Source organism: Heterodontus francisci, chromosome 14 (assembly GCF_036365525.1).
Source record: "Heterodontus francisci isolate sHetFra1 chromosome 14, sHetFra1.hap1, whole genome shotgun sequence".
Classification (NCBI taxonomy): Eukaryota; Metazoa; Chordata; class Chondrichthyes; order Heterodontiformes; family Heterodontidae; genus Heterodontus; species Heterodontus francisci.
In genome coordinates this window covers 37,924,595-37,943,172 of record NC_090384.1, presented here as the reverse complement: position 1 = coordinate 37,943,172, position 18,578 = coordinate 37,924,595, and the positions used below count along the sequence as shown (strand labels likewise).

The following is an 18,578-nucleotide window of genomic DNA, read 5'->3' as shown; positions in this document are numbered from 1 at the left end:
CGCTTTAGTTTTGCAACGTGCTTTCCTCTTGGTTGAGAAAGTGGGTTGGGGGGAGGGAATAAGTCCTGTTTAAAGAAAACCTTGCTCATAACTTGAGGGGGACCATTTAATGAATTAAGCAGATTAGTTGCAGTAAACGACCCATTATATCCTATTCTCAGCTGAGTCTATGCCAGAATTTGCACTTGTTGAAATGTGTGATAATTAAATACCGTTCTGGTTGGTCGGGGGCCAATGTTTAGAGGAATTTTTTAGTACTTCTGAGAACTGCAGTACATAGAAAAAGCACAGTACTGAATAGTGAAGATATTGTTAAATAGTAGGTATGAAAGTAATGAAAAACAAGCAGCTTGTTGGTGCAATATTGCAGAAGGTTGCAAGTTTGCTGTCTTGTTTAGCTAAGTTCCCAAATTCAAGGGCCCTGATGAAGGGTCATTGACCGGAAAGGTTAACTGTTTCTCTCTACACAGATACTGCCAGACCTGCTGAGTATTTCCAGCACTTTCTGTTCTCATTCCCAAATTCAGGAGTGTGTTACAATGAGGAGATCCGTAGAGATGAAGTGGAATTTTGAATGATATTTCTGCTCATTCAGCAGTATCAGCAGGGTAGAGAAAAGCAAATAACTTGTAACATACACCCCAAATCAGTTGCTTGATGACAACTATCAGCTAGGCTCAGAGGCAGTCCACTGTCCTGAGCCTCATTCCATGACTTGAACATATAATTTGCGCTGATGTCCAGTGTGGCACTGAGGGAGTGCTGCTCAGCCTGAGGATCTGCCTTTCAAATAAGGTATTAAATTGCCTTTTGGAGTGGATCTAAAGGATCCCATGGCACAATTAGAAGAAAATTGTGGAATTCCCCCTATATCCTGGTCAAGTGTTGTCCCTCAACCAGCATCACCAAGAACATATTTGCTGGTCTTTTATCTCATTGCTGTCTATGGGACCTTGCTGCACAAAAAATTGTGTCGATGTTTGACTACATAACAGTAACTACACTTCAAAAATAATTTGTTGTGAAGTGCTATGGGACATCCTTTCTTCTTGCCAAAAATCCTAGTCTCAACCATGATCTTAATACAGGGTGTTAATTTTGATCTTGCTAATGTAAGGTGGTTCTCAAATGGAGGTGAGTGCTTTCCCCATAGGAAGGAGGGGGCACTATAAATAATTAATTCAGCTTTCTTACAAGTGCACTTTCCCTTGCTGATGAGAACTCCATTAGTTCTGCCTTCTAGCAGCTCCTGAAGAGCAAGAAAACAAACTGGAATAATACTGGATTCCAGTTTGATCAATGTGCCAAAGCGGCTCAGGCTACAAACAGAAGCCCAATGACTCACAGACCAACCTGTCTGTCAAAACCAGTGAGTGAGGGGGAGAGGGCTGTAATTTAACCCAAGGCAGTATATTGAGTGCCATTTCCTAAAAACCTATGTGGTACCTGTTGATGTATGGCATCTGTCCGTCTCGGGAGACAATGGACTGCGCCGGGGTGTTTGTCACTTCTGCATTGAACATCGTCTGTTGTAGCTGTAGAGGCCAACTCATGAGTGACAATTAATTCCACATCTGGCACAGATGAATAAAGTTGGCCTGAGGTCGTCTGATGGTTTTTTATCCCCCCCTTCTAGTGGGCTCTCTTTTCTGCTATCTGGTGATTTTTTTTTTGTCCTCTGCTTTTTCCAGTCAGCAGCAAGGACTTCCCATACATTGACTCCATTCTGGTCAACTTGAGGTCTCACTTACAGACACCGTTATATCGCAGACATGGCCGACCTGTTGGTCAGCTGCCGATAGCAAGCTTGCCATAGAGCATGTCTTTGGGGATGTGGCCATCATCAATTCGGCTCACATGACCCAGCTGACCTGAGGGCAAACATGTTGGGGATCCCTGCATGCTGTGTACTTCCATATTTGGCACTCTGTCCTGCCACGAGATGCCCAATATTCATCTGAGGTAGTGAAGGTGGAACCTGTTCAGCCTCTTTTCTTGGCTTGCATAAGTTGTCCATACTTCACTACTGTAAAGGAGGGTGCTGAAAATACAAGCCTGGTACACATGGAGCTTCGTATTTTTGGTTAGTTTGCTGTTGGTCCACACTCCCCTTCTCAACTTTCACATGACAGCTGCAGCCTTGGCAATCCTGGTGCTGATTTTGGCATCAAGGGACAGGTTGATTGTGATTGTTGATCCAAGATATGTGAAGCTGTAGATTACTTCCAGAGTGAGGTTGTCGCAGTTGATGGAAGGTGGAGTCTCTATGTCCTGGCACGTAACTTTTTGGTGTTCCTGATGCTAATTCCTTGCAGGCCCAGGAGAACCGACCTACAATCTGTTGCAAGTGAACTTCAGTAAGGGTTGCCAACGTGCTGTCATCAGCAAACGGCAACTCACGGATTAGGACTTTCCGCACTTTGGTCTTGGCGCGTAGTCTTGCCAAGTTGAACAGCTTGTTGTCAGCTCTGGCATGCAGATAGACACCCCCATTTGAATTTTAGCTGCACTACCTCCAAGGATAAACAAGCTGTGAGGGCCAGGGTGTAACATTTATAGGAATTGAGTTTATGTTGGGCACATCATCCCAGAGGATCATAGGAGCAGGACATTCAGCTCGTTGAGACTGCTCCACCATTCAAGCAGATCATGGCTGATCATCTACCTTTACGCCATTTTTCCCCACTATCCCCATATCCCTTGATATCATTGGTATTCAGAAATTTATTGATTTGTGTCTTGAACATGCTCAATGATTGAGCTTCCACAGCCCTCTGGGGTAGAGAATTCCACAGATTCACCACCCTCTGAGTAAAGAAATTCCTCCTCATTTCAGTCTTAAATGGCCTGCCCCTTATTCTGAGATTGTATTCCTTTGTTCTAGACTCACCAGCCAGAGGAAATATCCTATCCACATCTACCCTGTCACGCCCTGTAAGAATTTTGTAAGTTTCATTGAGATCACCTCTCATTCTTCGAAACTCTAGAGAATACAGGCCCAGTTTCTGTAATCCCTCCTCACAAGACAATCCTACCATCCCAGGAATTAGTCTGATGAACCTCTGTTGCACTCCCTCTATGGCAAGTATATCGTTCCTTAGTTAAGGAGAGCAACATTGTACACAATATTCCAGGTGCAGTCTCACCAAGGCTTTATACATTTGAAGCAATACATCTTTACTCCTGTACTCAAATCCCCTTGCAATGAAGGCCAACATACCATTTGCCTTCTTAATTGCTTGCTGCATCTGCATACTCGCTTTTAGTGTCTCATGAACAAGGACACCCAGGTCTCTTGGATATCAACACTTCCCAACCTCTCACCATTTAAGAAATACTCTGCCTTCCTGTTTTTTTTCTCCCAAAGTGGATCACTTCACACTTATTCACATTATATTCCATCTGCCGTGTTCTTGCCCATTCACTTAGACTGTCCAAATCCCCTTGAAGCCTCCTTGCATCCTCCTCACAACTTACATTCCCTCCTAGTTTTGTGTCATCCACAAATTTGGAAATAATGCAATTGGGTCCCCTTATTGATTGTAAACAGCTGTGTCCCAGGTACCCCACTAGTAACAGCCTGCCATCCTGAAAATGACCCATTTATTTCTATTCTCCGCTTTCTGTCTGTTTACCAATTCTCAACCAGTTGCAGAATATTACACCCAATCCCATGTACTCTAATTTTGTTTACTAACCTGTGTGGGACCTTATCAAAAGCCTCCTGAAAATCCAAATACACAGCATTCTTTATGCTACAAGTAACATCCTGAAACAAAACTCCAATAGGTTTGTCAAACATGATTTCACTTTCACAAATCCATGTTGCATCAATCAGATCATTCTTTTCCAAGTGTCCAGTTATCTCATCCTTTATAATAGATTCCAACGTTTTCTCTACCACTGACGTCAAACTAACAGGTCTGTGGTTCTCAGTTTTCTCTCTCACTCCCTTCTTCAATAATGGAGTTACATTTGCTACTTTCCAGTCTGCAGAAACCCTTCCAGAATCCCTATAAATTTGAAAGATGCATCCACTATCTCTATAGCCACCTCCTTCAATACTATGGGATGAAGCTCATCTGGTCCAGGGCATTTATCAACTTTTCTATCCAATTAATTTTTTGAATACTACCTCTTTATTGATACTAATTACTTTCAATTCCTCATTTTTACAAGTCCCTTGGTTCCCTAGTATTTCTGGGAGATTTTCTGTGTTTTCCTCTGAAGACAGACACAAAGTTAATTGTTTAGTCTCTCTGCCATGCCCTCATTCTTCACCACAGACTCTTCTGTCTCCGCCTGGACCCACATTTGCCCTTGCTAATCATTTTGATTTCACATACCTAAAGAAGCTTTTACAGTCTGCCATTATGTTTCTAGCTATGTCACTTCCTTTGACCTAATGCAATCCTTAACTTCTTTTGTTAGCCACAGTTGATTCACCTTTCCTGTTGGGTTTTTGTCTCGTGGAGGAATGTATATTTGTTGTAAACCATGTAATACTACATTAAATACTAGCCATTGCCTGTCCATCATTTAATGTATTTTCCCAATCCACCATAGCCAACCTGCCCCTCATATCTTTATAGTTTTCTCTGTTCAGATTTAAGACCCTAGTTTCGGAATGAACTATATCACTTTCAAACTTAATATAGAATTCTACATCATTTTGTGGTCACTATTTCCTAATGGCTCCTTTACAGCAATATTATTATTTAGACCTTTCTCATTGCATACGAAATCTAAAAATTCAAAATTATGTTTTTTTTCTTTTTGGGAAGAAAAAGAAAGTAATTTTGACAGGAAAATGTTCCATAAAAACTAAACTAATTTCAAGTGAAATTATTTATAGCAGGTGTGCTGAGTTCTTTTTCTAACTGGTCCTAGGGTAAGAGCAGAATCAGACGCTTCTTGCAATGGATTTAAATTGGTCCCTCGCTGAGTGTGGAATGCTGGTTTAGGGGAATCTGAGGATATACCAATTCTTCAGGCCTCTGGCTCCATGCTGCATGCTCAAGTTTACCTACAGTCCAGAGGTTTGGCTTATTGTATAGTTCCCTTGAATTTGACTTGAAGTTGCGCGCAACTGCTGAGATGTCAGGTGCTTGTGACTACACTTGTACCTCAGCTGCTCGTACATTGTGACTGGGTGCTGCAACAGCTCCACTATCAGGATTCCTGAGGGACAGACGGAGATGATGGTAGTTTGTTTCCGTGAAGAGAGAGATTAGGGTAACAGAGCCACTTCAACCACTCTGAGAACTGCTCTTAACAGATCTAAACTCTTACCTCTCTTCTAAAGTCATTTTTAATTCTGTTTGCTACCCTCCCCCAAATTTCGTACTTCTTTATCTTCTCCTATAATCTCCTGCAAGGTACCTTTGTGAAAGTCCATGTACATTACATCTACAGCATTTCCCTTGTATCAGTCATCCCCAGAGAACTCCATCATGTTTGTCGAGCATGATCCTCCTTTTTGAGATCTGTGTTGGCTGTTTCAAATCATATTCTCCAGTTAGATATTTAGCAATTTAATCTTTTCAATTTAAGATTCCAAAATTTTCCCTACCATCGATGTTAAATAAATTGGCCTGTAATTACTCCGGTTAGCTTTGTCTTTATGAGAATAGATATTACGTTGGTCATTCTCCAATTTTGCAGCATGTATCCACTCTCAGTCGAACTCTAAAATACAATGGCCAATATTGCTGAGCACTCACTTAAATTTAACTTTTACCGGATATATTACATAACTCGATCTAGCAGTGCATCCCCTGGCAAACATACAAACATACTACTTGCACACATTGTAAGAATTCCATTCCCTAGTTTCCATTTGCTTCATCCCTGTCTCAATTGGAATGGGTAATTAAAATTCTCTGGAACAAAAACTTTGTTCCTTTTCGTCTCCTTAATCTATTTACGGATTTCTTCTTTTCACAGTTGGGAGTCTGGAGTGCAACCCCACTAATATAACAATTCCTTTTTAAATCTGATTTCTAACTATATTCACTCTGTCTTTGGATCTTTTTTTGTGCACATCAGTGCTGTCTACAGCATGTATTTCTTCCTTCCCCAATATTGCCATTCATTCTCCTATCACCAATATGTCTCCCCTCAAAAAATATTCAAGCTCAGTTTATTTTCCACTCCTGCCCAGTTTGTGGTGAGGTTTCTGTTTGTGCTATTCAATCTATATCTTCTTGTGACCTAATTGCTTCTAATTACCCCAGTTCCTTTCCCACACTGAGTATTACAATTCAAGCACTTCATCTCTTTTTAGTTGTATTTTTAACGCTGCTGCTTTTCACTTCACTTGCCTTTTTTGTCCAACCTACACCTCATTTCTTTCTGTCTTTTCCCTCTCATAACTGGTTAGATTGATTTCCTCCTTGACTCCCTTATGTTCCTTCTCTGTGCTATCCTTGTTAAATTCACTTATTTGTACATTTACCTGAATCTTTTTACTATCTTCTCTACTTGTTCTTTCCGATTGGTTTTATTTTCCCTACCGCTCCCCTCCTTTATCCTAATTTAAATAGCTATTCACTTTCTATTTTATCCATTTTTACCTGTGTTATTTTAGCTCCCTTCCTGTTCAGATGTAACAAATCTTTGCAGAATAGTTCACATTTTTACCCCAAAAAGTACCAATGCTTCTTAAAATGGAAACTCTTTTTCCTTAGTCCACTCCTTTTAGCCACAGAAAAGTTCCCTACTCTTCCATCTTTCCCTATTCTAGCATGTGACTGGCAGAGTAATCTGGATGTTTGAAGTTCTGCTGCTTAGCCTGTTTCCTAAACTCCTTCTGCAGGACTTCAGACTTTCCTTTTTCTATAAAAGCAAAATACTGCAGATGCTGGAAATCTGAAACAAAAACAAGAAATGCTGGAGTCACTCAGCAGGTCTGGCAGCATCTGTGGAAAGAGAAGCAGAGTTAACGTTTCGGGTCAGTGACCCTTCTCCGAAGAAGGGTCACTGACCCGAAACGTTAACTCTGCTTCTCTTTCCACAGATGCTGCCAGACCTGCTGAGTGACTCCAGCATTTCTTGTTTTTGTTTCCTTTTTCTATGTTGGCTCCCACATGGACCATGACTGCTTTCTGTCCCCTTCCATAGTCTCTGCCATCTTTTGGAAATGTCCCTGCCCTGCATCTGGACTGACATAGATGCTGTTCACACCTCGATCAAGTCCTTTTATTCCTACTGCATTCCTAACCCCACTAGCACCTCTTAAAAAGCCAACATTTTGACGACAATATGCAGCATACTGCAAGACTGGCACAATAACCTGTGTGCCAGATTTTAAGACCTGCACTCACCTCCCCCCCCCACCCCCCCCCACCCCCGGTAAGGCTTTGCAGTGCCCACATAACCTTTTTTAATAAAAAAAACCTGGTTAGGAAGTACACATTTTGCTCTGTCCTTGTACATTTTTTGGGGGGATGTCAACTGCCTTCCTCCAAAAAAAAAACTCCCTCTGAGCAACCACTCAAAACAAAAGTTATTGTGCAAGAAAAAGACCAAAAGAAGCCTCTTTAATTCTATAACATCTGATAAACTGTTTCTTAATTTTGACCACCTTCCTCTCAACTGCAATGGTTTTTAAGAGGAGAAATGAGCCATTGTTCTGATTGAATGAAAATATGGAACTGGTGAAGGAAAACATGCAATGATTGATAGCAGCTGAGCGGAAGTTGTGGGAAATGAAGAAATAGCTTACCATCAGATGTTAAGGAAGTGAAGTAAAGGTGTCTGTTGTCCAGCATACCACTATTTGTCAGCCCAGTGTACTAGTAGTTGAAATACCAGAATATAATCAGAGCATAATAAAATAAAGGTGCATTGCAGACATGAAAAAAATACATGTTATCAACCCGGTTCTGATGTTGAGCCTGCACAATTTTCTTCTCGCCAGTATTTTCACTATCCTTTCTCTGATTCCCTTCTTGGAGTACAGTCTCATAGGTGACTTGACACCTGTAAATGCAGCTTTCAATCAGGCTTCACTCCCAAGTATTTGTTTATTTTGTTTAGTCCTACTGAAGGGTCCACTTAGAATAGTTATATAGCACAGGAGGCCATTTGTTCCATCATGCCTCTGCTGACTCTTGTAAAGAACTATCCAATTAGTTCCTCTCCGCTGCTCTTTCACCACAGCCCTGTAAATATTTTCCTTTTCAACTATATACCCAATTTCCATTTGGAAGTTACTATTGAACCTACTTCGACCATCCTTTCACAGTGAATTCTAGATAACTCATTGCATTAAAAAAATTCTAATTTCCCTTCTGTTTCCTTCTTTCCATCATCTTAAATGTGTCCTCTGGTTATCGATTATCCTGCCAGTGGAAACACTTTCTCCCTCATTACTGTATTGTCACCCCTAATAATTTTGAACACCTCTACTAAATTTCCCCTTAACCTTCTCTGCTGTACAGAGAACAATCCAGCTTCTCCTTATTACAGATTTCACATGTCTGCAGTAAATGTTCTCATGTTCAGTGTCAACAGTCATTCCTGTAAATGAACCTCCAGCCCTGTGGGATCTGAAGTGAATCTTTACTGCATAGATAAATGATAGCATGATCCAGTGGCTTGTAACAGACACTTTGTGTGTACTGGATACTGGGATCTTGCATGCTCTGTTGAGTGTGTCGTGATCTTTTTGGCAGGCAGACTGAAAAATTGCTAACTAGATGAATCTGATTTGTAAAACAAGTTTATTTTATGTAGAATACATGAATGAATGGAATGCAACTTTCCAGTAAGATGCATCTATTTCCTACAGCTCTTCATGCCATAAAATAACCCACTGCCTATTCCTGAGCAGAGATTCTTGTGTTAGCTGTCTCTCTATATTAATTGATACTAACTTTAGGATGCACGCAATAGGGGCTCACTTTGTCACCCTCAAGCCCACATGTGTTTCTGACTCACTCGCCAGAGGAAATCTCTTCCATTGTGTCCAATTTCCCTCCAGAGGGAGAAAGCGAAAAGAGATCTGTCTATCAATTCTGGATGTCACTGATTGGTCTACCAAGCTGCCCATCAGTTACTACACTGAATAAAAAGCCCTCCTCTGAGTGTGGAAACTTCCAGTATTAGATTGTCCGTTTAGCTCAGTATTCTTCCAAGTATAATGATGATAAAGCATTTTAATACCATGGTGCAAACTGTTAGGCAGCATATAGGATTGCTTTGTAATTAGCATCCTCAATGACTTTAAATATTACATTTTTTAAAAGTTGCACCCTTGAGAGTTAACCCTTTGTAAGCTGAATCTAACCATTGGCTAATATCACAATGTACATTAAAACAAAATCCCTCCAAACCATAACAGTAACAGTCCAAAAACGTTACTTTTCTCACAGTTTTAACAGAGGCTACACCTGAAGTTCCAGCCTGTCTTTTCTCATGATAGATTCTGACAGACTTCTGGATCCAGTTCTGTTTGTAGTATAGTTTCTTGTTTACTTCAACCTGAGGGAGTGCAATACTGAAATGGGAAGTCCAGTGCAACCTTTCAGAGTATATTGTATAGACCATTTCTTTTGGATCATTGTAGTTTCACTTATACACTGGTCCAAATGCTGATTTCAGTTTAAGTGAAGAGAACCTTTGTTGTGTTGTAGTCACCACATTTTTTTTTTTAAAGGTTCATAAAATACTCTAAACGTTTTGTGGAGGGATAGATTTTGAGCTGTGTACAGGATATGCTGTAAAAACCAGTGAGTGATTAGTTTGATAACTTGTAAGATTTTAGGTCTAAAAAGAAATAGTACCCGAGTCAACTGCAATTAAATTTGTAACCTTTTTAGGCAATTAATAATTATTTAGTGAGGTATCTTAAAACAGACCCTCTCTATATATAAGCCTGCATAATTCTTAAATGTATTAGTATCAACACCATTTGAAAATATTCATTAACAGGACGTGAATGTTGCAGAATGAGCATTCAGTTCTGATACCAGTTTTTAGCAGTGAAAATGCATCTTGAGAATAGTGATGGCCAAAATATGCTGCAATCATTAAGATAAAAGACTGGAGAGAATTTTTTAAAGTGAAACATTGGTAATAAATGATATTAGTGTCGTGAAAATGTTCAGTTCCTCTCCATTCAGGAAAGCTTTTTTTTTAATGTATACATACATTATTACTTTTTAACCAAAACCATAAAGGGCATGCTTTGGCAAAATTGCAAGCCACCGGTGATACAGTTGACTCGGAATAAGTAGCCTTCGCTTTTTATCAAGTTTTCAAAGTACTCCAGATTGACATGTCCACACAGATTTGGCACCAAAGTAATGGCCTCACAGTCAAAGCCTTGTCAAAACATGTGAAGCCCACTCGGTAAGCATTATACAAGTGTATGAAGAATCAACCGACAAGGAAACCCGTGTCTGACATTATTATACTTAATGCAGGTTGAAGCAGCCTCATTGTTTGCCTGAATGGTGTCAGAATATTAATGCAGCCATTGTTCATCAACCAGCACTTTTGAGCAAGCACATTGCTTTTCTAGTTCTTGTGTAAAGGTTCACTTGTCAAATGAATGTGCTTTGTACTGTATTTTCCAACTTTCCTCTCCGGAGTTCCTACTATTAGGTGCACTGTGTGTGGAGGAAGCCACACAGGGGTGGGGCACCAGGTCTCTTTTAAGTACGACTACCCAGGACCCACTATTCCCGTTCCTATTTCTCTGTATCGAGGTTCCACTACAGTGATAAGGGGGAGAAACACGTTCCCAGTTGGCATTGCATACTTTCATCCCTTGCAGTCCTGTATCCCTGTCTGTAATGATTGCAGGATTCCCCCACACTTGATATATCAGATTTATCACTCTGAAAAATGAGAGCGGGAGAATATTGTTGGTGATACAAAAGAAGTGGCAATCTGTTGGAGGGTAGGGATAGAGGAGAGGTATTTGTTTTCAGCTTCTTTGCAAGGCTGGAAAATATGGGTTCCCAATGCCGCTGCATTTCCTGTGTTGGATTTGTTTGTTAGCATGCACTAGTTGTTGACTCCACTCTGTTGATGTAACAGTCTATGCTGAGTGCGAGCAGTCAGCTCCTGGGGGTGTTTCAAAACACTTCTCTGAAAATTTGCAGCAGAAGGACTGGAAACTTAAGTGTCAAATGTGCCAACATACCTTGGATGGGAGTTCTGTGAAAGACAAAATAAATGCCATGATTGTTGTGGATTTCTTCTGTTTTTGTAATTTCATACAATAACTGGGGCTAAATTATGATTGAATGAGCATTATTTTGAGGTGTGTAGAATTCTGTGCATGGTAAATCAATACAGAGCATCACTCAGAACTATTTTGCATAGTACAAGCAGGAGTTAGCAGGTAAGGGGACCCAGAGTGCAGGAGCCTCAGCCTTTGCGATTGTCCAACAGGCTTGAGGTTCTTTCAGCCTGTTTGGATGAGAGTGGGGGCTGCAGGGTGGATGAGCAACCTGACCATAACACCATGATATAGGAAGCCATCCAAGTGGAGGGACAAAAAAGGAATGTAGTGATAGTTGGGGACAGTATCGTTTCAGGGATTGACACTGTTCTCTGCAGCAAAGAGCAAGAGTCCAGATGGCTGTGTTGCCTGCCCGGTGGCAGGGTTCGGGATGTCTGCTCAGGGCTGGAGAGGAACTTGTAGTGGGTGGGGGAGGATCCAGTCGCCGTAGAGCATGTAGGTACCAACTACATAGGCAGGACAAGGAAGGAGGTTCTGCATGGTCAGTATGAGGAACTAGGCACCAAATTAAGAAGCGGAACTCAAAGATAATAATCTCTGGATTATTACCTCAGCCATGTGCAAATTGGCATAGGGCAAATAAGATTAGAGAAATTAATGCGTGACTCAAAGACTGGTGTGGTAGAAGTGGGTTCCGGTTCATGGGGCACTGGCACCAGTACTGGGGAAAGTGGTGGCTGTACCGTTGGGACAGTCTACACCTGAACCGTGCTGGAGCCGGAGTTCAAGTGAGCCGCTTAACTAGGGAAGTAAAGAGGGTTTTAAACTGAATAGTGGGGGCAAGGGATCAAATTTGGGAAGATACGGTAAATCAAGGAGTAGAGACAAGGCAAGAGAGGAAGGTATTATTATGGGAAATGATAAGCAGACCCTGACAGGAAGGGACAGAGCGTACAAATCTAAGAGTAAATCTAAGAGCAGATAAGGCTCGAGGATACAAAAATGAAAAAAGGACAAATCTAAAGGCTCTGTATCTGAATGCACGTAGCATTCAAAACAAAACAGATGAACTGAGAGCGCAAATAGAAATAAATAAGTACAATCTGACAGCCATTACAAAGACATGGCTGCAGGACAACATAGATTGAAGGCTACATGGTATTTAGGAAGGACAGAAAGCTAGGAAAATGTGGAGGGGTAGCTCTGTTAATTAATGATGGTATTAGCGCAATAGAGGGATGACCTAAGTTCAGGAGACCAGAATGTAGAAGCAGTTTGGGTCGAGATGAGAAATGATAAAGGCAAGCGATCACTTGTGTGAACGGTGTATAAGCCACCTAACATTAACCACACTGTAGGATGGGGTATAAAGGAAGAAATAATGACAGCTTGTCAGAAAGGTACAGCAATAATCATGGGGGGATTTTAATCTACATAGACTGGAAAAATCAGCCTAGATGAGGCGTACATAGAATGTTTTTGGGATAATTTCTTGGAACAGTATGTTTTGGAGCCAACCAGAGAGCAGGCTATACTAGACTTGGTATTGTGCAACAAGATAGGCTTAATTAATGACCTCATAATTAAGGTGCCCCTGGGTAGTAGTGATCATAATATGATTAAATTTTACATTCAGTTTTAGGGAGAGAAGAGTGGGTCCAAGACTAGTATTTTAAACTTAAATAAGGGCAATTATGAGGGCATGAAAGCAGAGCTAACTAAAGTGAACTGGCAAATTAGGTTCAGGGATAGGTCAATAGAGATGCAGTGGCAGACATTTAAAGGGATATTTCAGAATACACAGAATAGATCCATTTCAGCGAGAAAGAAAAATTCCAAGGGTGGATTCGCCATCCATGGTTAACTAAAACTGTTAAAGATAGATACTTTCAAACTTAAAGAAAAAGCCTATAATTGCGCAAAGATGGGAGGCAGGTCAGAAGATTGGACAGAATATAAAAAAACAGCAAAGAATGACGAGAAGATTGATAAGGTAAAATTAGAGTACAAAAGAAAGCTAGCTAGAAATATAAAGACAGATAGTAAGAGTTTCTATAGATATTTAAAAAAGAGAAGTGTTAACAAAGTGAGCGTTGGTTCTATAGAAAGTGAGTCTGGGGAATTAAAAATGGATAATAAGGAGATGGCAGAGGAATTGAACAGATACTTTGCATCAGTCTTCACTATTGAGGATACAAGTAACATCCCAGTATTAGTTGTAAGTCAGAAAATGGAAGGGAGGGAGGAACTCAAGAAAATTACAATCACCAGGGAAGTGATACTGAACAAATTGTTGGAGCTGCGGGCTGACAAGTCATCGGGTCCTGATGCACTTCATTCTAGGGCCTTAAAAGAAGTGGCTAGTGAGACAGCTGATGTGTTGGTTTTAATTTTCCAAAATTTCCTAGATTGGTGGAAGGTTCCCCTAGATTGGAAAATAGCAAATGTAACTCCTTTATTCAAAAAGGGAGAGAGACAGAAAGCAGGAAACTACAGGCCAGTTAGCTTAACATCTGTCTTAGGGAAAATGTTAGAAGCTATTATTAAAGACATTATAGCAGGGCACTTGGGAAAATTGAAGGTAATTAAGCAGAGTCAATATGGTTAAGTAAAAGGGAAATCATGTTTAACCAATTTATTGGAGTTCTTTGAGGGAGTTACATGTACTGTGGATGAAGGGGAACCAGTGGATGTATTGTACTTCGATTTCCAGAAGGCATTTGATAAGGTGCCACATTGAAGGTTATTGTGGAAAATAAAAGCTCATGGTGTAGGGGATAACATATTGGCATGGATAGAAGATTAGCTAGAAACAGAGTAGACAAAAATGGGTCATTTTCTGGTTGGCAAGATATAACGAGTGGTATGCCACAGAGAGCTGTGCTGGGGCCTCAACTTTTTACAATTTGTATAAATGACTGAGATGAAGGGACTGAAGATATGGTTGCTAAATTTGCTGATGGCACAAAGATAGGTAAGAAAGTAACTTGTGAAGAGGACATAAGGGGGCTACAAAACGATATAGATAGGTTAAATGAGTGGGTACAGAGCTGGCAAAGGGAGTATAATGTGGGAAAGTATGAAATTGTCCACTTTGGCAGGAAGAATAAAAAAAGAAGCATATTATCTAAATGGTGAGAGATTGCAGAGCTCTGAGATACAGAGGGATCTGGGTGTCCTGGTGCATGAATTGCAAAAGGTTAGTATGTAGGTACAGCACGTAATTAGGAAAGCTAATAGAATGTTATCGTTTATTGCGAGGGGAATTGAATACAAAAGTAGAGAGGTTATGCTTCAGTTATACAGGGCATTGGTGAGACCACCTATGGAGCACTGTGTACAGTACTGGTCTCTTTATTTAAGGAAGGATGTATATGCATTGGAGGCAGTACAGAGAAGGTTTACTAGACTAATACCTGGAATGGGCGGGCTGTCTTACGAGGAAAGATTGAACAGGCTAGGCTTGTATCCATTGGAATTTAGAAGAATAAGAGGCAACTTAATTGAAACATAAGATCCTGAGGGGTCTTGACAGAATGGATGTGGAAAGGATGTTCTCCCTTGTGGAAGAATCTAGAACTAGGGGTCTCTGTTTAAAAATAAGAGGTCGCCCATTTAAGACAGAGATGAGGAGAACTTTTTTCTCTCAGAGGGTCATGAGTCTTTGGAATTCTCTTCCTCAAAAGGCAGTGGAAGCAGTCTTTGAATATTTTTAAGGCAGAGGTAGATAGATTCCTGATAAGCAAGGGGGTGAAAGGTTATCGGAGGTAGGTGGAAATGTGGAGTAATCAGTTCAGCCATGGACGTACTGAATGGCGGAGCAGGCTCGAAGGGCTGAGTGGCCTACTCTTGCTGCTAATTCGTATGTCCATAAGCAAGTGCTGACAAACCATTGTATGAGAAGGTCATTGGGTGATTGAGTTCATCTCTCTGAATTCAGGCAGGCAAATTTGCTGAATCAGAGTATATAAAAGACACCAGAAAGGTAGGTTTTACTTATTGCTAAATGGCCTCTTTCTGTTCTTGTTTTATAAGCATTTTTGATAGCTGTCAATTGAGGGCAAATGTTTTGTTTGCTTTCTACTGATTCAACTCCTGTTTGCAACTGTAAATGGGCACCATAACACAGCCTAGTGGTGTACTGTGTTAACATGCTAACTAGCTGCACCATGAAGAGGTAAAATGAAAGTTTGCACCTTTTTGATTTGACACATGTAAAGTTCCTACTGAGGGACATTGAGTTGTGTCCCTTACCTGACTATGCTGGAAGGAGGGGAAAGTTAAGGGTTGAGTTGAGTCAGCTCATGGTACTCGTGTACCTCTCGTGGGGCACAGGATAAAGGAGCTTACTTACCTCGTAGTCCTGGAATGATGCATGGTACTTAGAAAGTGAAAAAGGTGGGGGTGGGGAAAGAAACAAAAAACTTGGAGGGGATGGAAAAATCCACCTTTCTTTGACATTCGCTCTTTACATCTTCTGTTCTTGTTGAACAAATATTTTGTGTCTGTCTTCACGGTAGAAGTCACAAATTGCATACCAGAAATAGAGGGTAACCAATGAGCTAATAAGAGTAAGAAACTTGAGAGAGAAAAAGTATTGGAGAAACTTCAGGGACTAAAAACCGATAAATCCCCAGGAACTGATGGCCTGCATCCTAGGGTTCCAAAAGAGGTAGTTGCAGAGATAGTGGATGCACTGGTTATGATTTTCCAAAATTTCCTAGGTTCTAGAGCAGTGCTAGCAGATTGGAAGTTGGCAAATGTAACACCACTATTCAATAAAGGAGGACAGAGAAAATGGGGAACTACAGGCCAGTTAGCCTGACATCACTCATTGGGGAAAATGCTGGAATCTATTGTTCAGGAAGTCTTAACTATAAACTGAGAAAATCAAATCATAGTATAATCTGACAGAATTAACATGTTTTATGAAAGGGAAATTGCATTTGCTGCATTTATTAGTTTTCTGAGGATGTAAGTAGTATGGTAGATAAAAGGGAGCCAGTAGATGTAGTATTTTTGGATTTCCAAACAGTACCACACAAGGTTAATACACAAGATAATGATCATGGCGTTGGGGTTAATACATTAGCATGGATGGAAGATTGATTAATGGACAGGAAGCAGAGAGTAGGGATAAACAGGGAATTTTCAAGTTGGCTGGCTGTAACTAGTGGAGTACTGCGAGGATCAGTGCTGGAGCTTCAGCTATTTGTAATAGATTTAGACAAAGAGTAAGAGAGTAATGTATCCAAGTTTACTGACAATACAGAGCTAAGTCAGAATGTAAGCTGTGAGGAGGACACAGAGGCTGCAAAGAGATATAAACCGGTTAATTGAGTGGGCAACAAGGTGGCAGATGGAGTATAATGTGGGGAAGTATGAGGTTATTTAATTTGGTAGTAAGAATAGAAAAGCAGAATTTATTTTAAGAGGTGAAATTCATAAATATTGATGTTCAGAGAGACTTGGGTGTACTTGTATAAGGAACACAAAGTTAGCATGCAGTACATTAAGCAGTTTGGAAAGCAAATGACATGTTGGCCTTTGTTGCAAGGGGATTGGAGTACAAGAATAAGGAAGTCTTGCTATAATTGTGTACAGCTTTGGTGAGACCACACCTGGAGTACTCTGTGCAGTTTTGGTCTCCATATTTGAGAGATAGTACAGTGAAGATTCATTAGATTGGTTCCTGGGATGAGGGGGTTGTCCTATGATGAGAGGCTGAGTAAATTGGGCCTATACTCTCTGGTGTTTAGAAGAATGAGAGGTGATGTCATTGAAACATACAAGATTTTGAAAGGGCTTGACAGGGTAGACACTGCGAGGTTGTTTTTTCTGGCTGGGGAATCTAGAACATGGGAGCACATTCTCAGGATAAGGGGGTCAATCATTTAGGACTGAGATGAGGAGAAATGTCTTCAGTCAGAAGGTTGTAAATCTTTGGAATTCTCTACCCCGGAGGGTTGGGAATGCTCCATTGTTGAATATATTCAAGGCTGAGATAGACAGACTTTTGTTCTTTTGGAGAATCGAGGGATATGGGGAGCAGGCAGGAAAGTGGAGTTAAGGCAGTTGATAAGACATGATCGTATTGAAAGGCATAGCAGGCTCGACAGGCTGTATGGTCTGCTCCTGCTCTTACTTCTTTTGTTATGTCCTGAGGGCAGGGACATAAGCAGTTTGTTGACCTTGACTGTCCCATTGGCAGTGCAGCATTCATAGATACTGAAGTGTTTGGTGTTCTGAGGCAGATGTAACTGCCAACTCTGGATTTCTTGTGTTGGAGTCAAAAGCACTTTCAAATAATTGGTTGTGATGAAACAATTAGATCTGTTATCATTACACAAAAAGCTTTCGGTGGAACAGGTTGCTGTTAGTTGAATCTAATCCAGACCCTCCTGAAGAAGAAAATTAAATTGTATTTTGCCTTTATTTTGAAGCTGATGTTGAACCAGGTAACACATAATGAAAGTTGCAGTTGATGTGTCAAATAATATTGGCTCATATTTTAATCATGTTCACATCTTCTGTTTTTATTTTCTTGTCAAACAATTGCACTCACAACTGCCACGGTCACCTTTCTTTGTCTTCTTCTCATTTACATTCAGGCTTGTCAAACACTCAGTTTGGTTGTTAACAGATAGCATTCTTGAAAATGAATCCCTACTTAGAGTGTGGAATTTAAGTAATTAAGTATTTATTGAGTTCTATTTTATCCCGCGACCCCCCCCCCCCATTGCCAAATTTCTCTACTTTCATTTTTTACTGTACAATTCCAAAGATATTGCCCCTCACCCCCCCACCGTATTAACTTTGCCTAAATGACCATTGTTTGTATGTGAATGTAAATGCTGAAGGAATCTGTTGAGATCAGCTTACAACGGGTACTGGGGATCTATAAAAATAAGCCACAGGGTAAGAGCACTTGATGGATATAACACATTGTAGAAGAATCTTCTGTGGAAGATTTAGCAAATTTATACTTACTAAGCATTTAAAAAATTAATTTACAGGAGAATCTGGTGCAAATATTATTGATGTTTCTAAAGAAGCACGCAAGAGGTTTCTGGGCCCACTCCACCCTTCCTTTAACTTGGTGAAGATCATTCGTAGCCGACTTTACAAAGGACTTCCAGACAATGCACATGAGCTTGCAACAGGACGACTGGGCATTTCATTGACCCGAGTGTCTGATGGAGAGAATGTTCTGGTGACTGTTTTCAACAATAAAGAGGAGCTGGTACAGGTGACGTAGAAATACTTTGCTGTTGTTGTTGTTCCAGTGTTTCTGTTTGGGTGGAAAAGGTTCTAATATCTGGGAATTTCCCACTTGTATACCCAAATACTCATTGATTACAACTAATGAAACAAAGACCTT

At 40.5% G+C, this 18,578-nt stretch overlaps 1 protein-coding gene across 1 annotated transcript in view; it reads left to right on the top strand.

Annotated features, from left to right (window-relative positions):
- Positions 1-18,578, top strand: part of pnpla2 (patatin-like phospholipase domain containing 2) — an 84,500-nt gene that overhangs the window by 10,654 nt on the left and 55,268 nt on the right. Inside the window, exon 2 of the mRNA XM_068046023.1 lies at positions 18,214-18,446. Within this exon, the coding sequence (XP_067902124.1) occupies positions 18,214-18,446 (233 nt within the window). The remainder of the gene's footprint in view (positions 1-18,213; positions 18,447-18,578) is intronic.